Source organism: Bidens hawaiensis, unplaced genomic scaffold (assembly GCF_021521415.1).
Source record: "Bidens hawaiensis isolate Kalapana, Puna unplaced genomic scaffold, B.hawaiensis_p1.1 tig00026032_1, whole genome shotgun sequence".
In the NCBI taxonomy this organism is placed as follows: Eukaryota; Viridiplantae; Streptophyta; class Magnoliopsida; order Asterales; family Asteraceae; genus Bidens; species Bidens hawaiensis.
Genome location: NW_027494195.1, coordinates 136,673 through 143,449, shown reverse-complemented (window position 1 = coordinate 143,449; position 6,777 = coordinate 136,673). Strand labels below are relative to the sequence as shown.

The window sequence follows — 6,777 nt, the reverse complement described above, 5'->3', positions numbered from 1 at the left end:
TACCCGGTTATTACGTAAAACCCGATTCCGGTTTATACCCGACCCGGTTCCACTGGGTTCTCATATTTCTCCATCGGGTCGGGTCGGTTCCTACCCGGTTCCGGGTTTTAACAAAACCCGATTTTGTGCACCTCTAGCATATACCACGTTTTTAATATTGTTTTGATCACATAAGGATACTTATAAAATTAAAAGTGTCTTAAAACACGGTCACATTATAAAAACAGAAGTTATTTAACCGAAAGGAATGATGCAAAACTAACAGAAGTTATTCAACCGAAAGGAATGATGCAAAACCATGAGAGCAAAGGTATATAAATAAGGTTTAATACAACACCTAGATCTACAAACGAGTCATTTTTTCATCAAGTTGAAGCTCAGACTCACATTCTAGTCAACTGTAATTCAACAAGCTTAAAACATACGAGCTTGGGAGTATATCGACTTACCATGAGAGCCTATACATACAAAAACCACAAGAGCCGAAACGATAAGTTACTTCTAAAATAGCAAAACTTGTTTTAACCAATATGCAAGTGGTTAACAAAACCGTCTTAAAACCTAAACATAACATGTCTATATGCTTCTTCTATCTTGATGACTTCATTAGTAACTTTAATCCCCAAAATATTTGTTATTGCTATCAATGTATATGAATGGACCATCCATCACTTCGTTTCCTCCTATAAAACAGCACATAAGCAGCATTTGTTTTCACTTCATCTTCACTAATCGGTGATATATGATTATCATCAAAGCTGTACCATCGGTTTTCATCAATAAGCTGCATAATATCATTTTCATCAGAAACAAGATAACAACTATGTATATCGATAGTATTATTAAATACATGATTAAATTTGTAAATTATTGAACCTTTATATGAGCGGTATAGTGGCCACTTCCCATGCCCCCATAGTGATTGGTTAAGGCATAAAGGTCGTATACTTGTGGTCCCGGATTGTTTTTATTTGCAATGTAGTTTGTCAAGTCAAAATCATGAATAGGGAAGTTGACAAATGTTTCAAGCTTATGTTTCATGGATTTACTGTATGAAAATCTTTTCAAATGGATCACGAGAACTTCCGGAAGCCTCCAAAGATCTAGCTTTTTACTCGCTTGCCTTCGCTCTTTGCATTGAGGGCAGAACCTTCACCAACAGATTAGTGAAATGAATGAGTCAAACGGGTTAAAAGTTTAACAAAGTCAACGCATACGACCTCATAAATCCTTTCATCCAGAGATTAAGAATTTTATTGTTTCTATATCACCAATAAATTTTGGTTTTGCATGTAACTAAAACTGAAAAAACCAAACCAAACCGAATATATGAATTTTCACTTTTAATTTTTAATTTTAAGTAATATATAAGAATTTAATAAATAGTAATACCTACATAATTTATCCAGAGAATAAGAACTATTTTGCTTCTATATCGCCATTAAATTTGTATCGGTTTTGCATGTACCTAAAACCGAATATATGAATTTTTCATTTTTACTTTTCAATTTCAAGTAACATATATATATATTTAATAAATAATAACACCTACAAATTTTAACCTAAATGTATATAATAATCAATTAATTATAATTTAACAAAATAATTTATTCCCTAATTCATCAATTTGGGCCCATTATTTTTTTAGCCTAAAAAGTTTAAGCCCGAATGAGAAATCAAAACCGGACGGTTTTTAAAAATTCAAAACTCTAAATTCTCGATTTGGTTACGGTTTTGCTTGTAGTTAAAGTTACAAAAAACCGAACCGAACCGAATGTAAGAATTTTCATTTTTAGTTTTGAATTTAAGTAATTTATAAGAATTTAATATACAGAAATACCTATATACTTCAGCCTAAATCTATAAAATAATCAACTATTAGTTAACAAAAAAACTTATGCCCAAATTCATTATTTTGGGCCAATTATTTATTTTCAGCCCAAAAAATTTAAGCCCAAATGATAAAACCAAAAAAACCCATAACCAAACTGTTTTTCCACGCAAGGATGCTTACCACATGTCTTCGGGTACCAACGGCTCCTCACGTAAGAAAGCTTCTAAGCATGTGTACAAAGACAAAGGTTCAGACCGAGCTTTTTTTGAAGACCCGTGTCTGTAAACTTCTGGCAACCTTTCTAAATAACGTGTCTCGTATTTTTGTAAAAGCTTTGGGGACCAATCAATAAAAAGCAGAACCGACAAGGAAGCCGCAGGCAATCTTACGATTCTTTCTTCTCCAACCGAAAGATCAATACAAGCGTGATTCCCATCAACCATCTTTAATGGGAGTTTTAGTTGAGGACTATTGGGGCCATTATTCTCTTTACAGGCTGAACCTGGCTCAAAACTCTCATTCATGAGGTCGGATGCTTCTGATGGTGTGTCAGCTTTTAGCATGGGGGAGAGCATTGTGTGGACAATTAACTGTAAGTCACCTCTTGTAATGGTGGCATCACTAGAAATTGGGAAAACAAGTGGGGTTCCATAAGCTTTCCATCCTCGGGTGTCACCAGTTTCCCTTGAATAGACAGATAAAAGTTAAATCAGATATTCGGTTCTGGAAACCAGTTTTGTTGGGACTTGGGACTACATTAAAAGGTCAAAGAATCGGGTTTGATCGGTTTGAAACCAGGTTTTGACCGATTTGGGCCGAGCTGGACCCGACTACAATCTGATTTCAGCCCTACGGCTTAGGCCAGCTCCAAACTGGTATCATCATATCCAGCTTATTCAATTCGATTTTATTCGATTTTGAACTTTTTTGGCCCTAACCGAAAGCCAAACCGATCCGAGTTGCAAATGTGTCTAATCAAACTGAACTCAACTGAATAAACTGATTTATTTGGTTCAGTTGTTCGATTAAAACAAAAACCAAATTCACAATTAGGATATGACTACCGAACAAAAAGCCGGATTCACAATTCGGTTTTGTTTTTTCCGGTTCCGGATACGGTTTGGTTTTCCCATTTTTTTCACAATCCCATAAGATAGGTCAATTCAGGCAATGTGTTCACCTCTAATAAGACAAACGGGTGAGTTAAAATAAAGTGGCACAAGAAAAACATGCCAAATGGGTCAATCCGGTCAAACAACTAACCTCCTAAATCATTTTATTCAGAAAAGTTAGATAATGCAGAGAAACACAGATTTTATAATCATATAACACATACAAGTTATGCTTCCTACATACCCATTTAGTAATGGGAATATGCCAATAATTATATATTTACAGAAAGACATTTATTTATCAAAAACGTATTATTTATTAAGGAGTGAAGTAATGTATCAAAAAATAAATAAATTTAACTTGAAATATAGATTGTAACTATGAAAATAGATTATATCCGATTAAAGATAGACATGAACTTACAGCTCTTGGCGGCGGTGAATCAACTGAAGAAACTTGGTGTTTTTCATGGATTTGGGGATCTTGTAAGCACTAAGACGGAAATCGTCTTTTATAGAAGATAATGACATGAGAGGATCTTCTAGAAACCGCTCAATCAAGTGGTCTCGTATCTGCAAACACCAAAACTTAATCTATTCAAAACCTGTCTCCAAAAACAAGAACCAATGATTGTTTAATGTTAAATTTTTCACCTCGGCTAAAAAAAGTTTTTCATTTTGCTTTAAACCACAAGCACTGCCAACTGCTTTAACTAAGTCCCTGCAACATCCCTGTTTTGGCACGCTTACCGTGCAAGTAACAGGCACACTACTTCCGTCACAACTGAAAACTGTCACTGTCATAGTGCGGGTTGTGGTTGATTGAAACGGTAATGATAAATACATGAACGGGTCAAATGTAACTGAAATTTTCTCACATACAGGACAAACCAAAGTTGACTTGTATTGTCCCTGTTACATGCATACACAAACAATTAGGATACAACAACAACAATAATAATAATAATAACAATTTAATAACAATATTAAGTTCTATGCATTTAACGCCGGCGATATATCGGTGGGGTATCGGTTATCGGTCCCCAAGCAAAATATCGGTTAGAATATTGCTACCGATATTATCAGCGATATTAACCAATATTTTGGATGTTTGGTTGATGTGGACTCGGAGGAAGATTTAATGGCTTACGATTAGATCATGTTTCAAATATTACACCTTTGAGTTTTGACTCTTGATATTACTACTAATATTATATATGTTTACGTTTTTATACATGTATTATGTATGTGTGCGTGTGTATATAAATTCTGTATGATATTAAAATTACCGATATCCCACTGCGATAATCGATATATCTCCTTGACCGATATTCAACTTTTTTATCGCAGTAACTGCATAGAATAAGTTATTGAGTCACAAATGAAGCACCTTAGCAGATGACTTACTTGACAAACATCAACAATTATTGAATTGTTACGGGCGATGTGATTTGCCCAGTACTCGTCAGCAACTTCTTCATCGGGTCGACCGTCAGCATCTCGTGACTTGATATACGGTTTGTGTTTAACGCGGTTGAGATCTTCATGAAGTCCATCAAGCAAAAAGGCCAAAAGCTCCTAAAAAGTAAAAACCATATATTTCATTTGGCAAATAACTCAGCCTTATATTTCATTAGACCTGTAAATGAACTAGATGTTCAGTGAACCATTGGTGAACTGTTCGGTGTTGGTGAACTGTTCAGCAAGAAGTTCGTTTATTTACTAAACAAACAAACATGAACATTTTTTGTGTCCGTTTAGTTCAACGAACGAACATGAACACACGTCTAGTTCGTGAACGTTCATTCATTAAAGCTTGTTTATGTTCACTCGTTTACATTCATTAATGTTGGTTGGTTTACTTGTTTTAAGTCTGTTAGCATAACTCAGTTAAATTTCTTAGTCCTGCTACAATTTAGTCTAGTTTCATTGTTTTTCAGATGTTTAATGTTAATTGGTATTCACTCGGTCATGTTTGTTCATCTATGTCCATTCGTACGTCGTTCATTTATTCTATTAACAAGCGAACATAAACAAATACAAACACACTCACTTTCTTAACAAACACGAAAAAGAAAGCATCGCTCGTTTTATTGTTTGTATTCAATCATTTGTTTGTATAAGTTGAACGAACGAACCTGAGAATCATGCTGACTGTATCCGCTAAATTGAGGTGCAAAACGAGCAAGCTTTGCTTTAAACTGCTTTGGAGCAAATGGGGTCCGTCCCGGCGCCCACAACTTCCTAAGTAAGTCACCAAATGCTACAGCTAGCTCACCCTACATACCATGTTACATTTGACCCGTTAAACACAAAACTGAATCACCCGTTTTCACATAAATCTGTTGTAACTTGTAACTAACTTACCACCATCCCGAGAGGGTTATTCCGGTTAATCTCTTTATAATAATCTTCACGGAAATATTTGGCAAATTCAGGGGTATGAACGAGACACTGTATAGCACTGTTCATAAAGCACGTGTTTCCAAAATTAAGCAATCCAGTTAAACCAGCAGACGAACCACGTGTGCTAACACCAACAGACACAGGTGTTTTAGGATCTTCTGATTCTTTAATTTTAGAAGACGCACTTTGAACCTTGCTTCCAGAAGCTTCTAGACGTGCTGACGTGTGGTTTTTAGTAAAACCGTTCTCTTGAACATCACTTGTGTTACCACCATCATCATTCACTTCCACCAAGATCTGTGTTCGCAAATAAAATAGGTTTTAAGTTTCTTTTTTATATTATTGTACATGTTTGACATATTTGACAAATAAAGTAACTCACATCCTGATCTGTTTGAATGTTAGCATCATCTAAAGTTTTATCCAAGTCATTCATTAAAGCATGCTTTCTGTGACTAAAGTAGTCCCAAATGCTGACCTGGCAATTATACGCACATTTATCACCTAAAGTTCATTTAAAGTGAATATTATAAATAACTTCTTTACTTTTTCAGAATTAAGCTCGAAAATCTCGCAGGCCTTTTTTTGTAGCGCTCCGATTGTTTCCTGCTCACAATAATTCAAATCTTATAATGTTAAGTAAGTACATATTTATCATATAACAAACAAAATTTGTACCTTTTTGCTTATTCGAATGGTACATTGATCAGCTTTTGGCATCAAATGTAAATATAGGCGCAAAGGGTAAACTTCCACATACAGTGCTTCGCGACAACTTATTACTTTACGTGACAATCTAGGTCCACCTCCATACCTATGAATATAAATTATGACGTGTTTATTATACAGAACTTCATTAATGATTATATAAATTGTAAATAGACGAGAATAGAAGGGAATAGTAACCATGCGTGTAACTCATTCCAAGTCGCTTCGGGAAGCAATATGTATTGAGCACCTTCTTGAAGGATATCACGGAGGTCAATACCCATGGTTGAATTAACAGATGCTGAATCATTAATTAAATCCGAATTATCGATGCTTGATGGCCTTACTGGAGTACTTGTATTGTTTAAATCTTGATGATCTGGAGATGATCCCTCGTCTGTACTAGTTTTCTTGTTAGACGTATACTCCCTCCATTTTTCCCACCATCTGCCAAAAGAAAATTTAAATTCTAGCTTAAAAGTTAACGAGGAAAGTAAACTCAACTTGCAATTTAATACTTGCATGCATATATGTACACCTAAACATATTAGAAACATGTATACGTGAATTAAGTAGAAACGTAGATTGAGTTATCTAATAAGCGCATTAACTACAAAGATCACGATGTGATTATTGACTAAAAATGTAATGGTTTTGTGTTTCTAATGCGGGTTTAATTTACTGCTTGTGAACCAAGTCGAATTCATCTCAAATATA

At 34.9% G+C, this 6,777-nt stretch overlaps 1 protein-coding gene across 1 annotated transcript; it reads right to left on the bottom strand.

Annotated features, from left to right (window-relative positions):
* Positions 1 to 468: 468 nt before the first annotated feature.
* Positions 469 to 6,473, bottom strand: LOC143572829 (ubiquitin carboxyl-terminal hydrolase 5-like). Its single transcript, XM_077057879.1, has 12 exons — positions 6,259 to 6,473; positions 6,031 to 6,166; positions 5,899 to 5,958; positions 5,735 to 5,830; positions 5,314 to 5,649; positions 5,085 to 5,225; positions 4,354 to 4,524; positions 3,601 to 3,858; positions 3,371 to 3,519; positions 2,015 to 2,518; positions 877 to 1,150; positions 469 to 784 (listed from the first exon to the last, which is right to left on the bottom strand). Exons 1-12 carry the CDS (start codon positions 6,342 to 6,344, stop codon positions 644 to 646), a joined length of 2,352 nt encoding a protein of 783 aa, XP_076913994.1. The 5' UTR covers positions 6,345 to 6,473; the 3' UTR covers positions 469 to 643.
* Between the last annotated feature and the right edge of the window lie 304 nt (positions 6,474 to 6,777).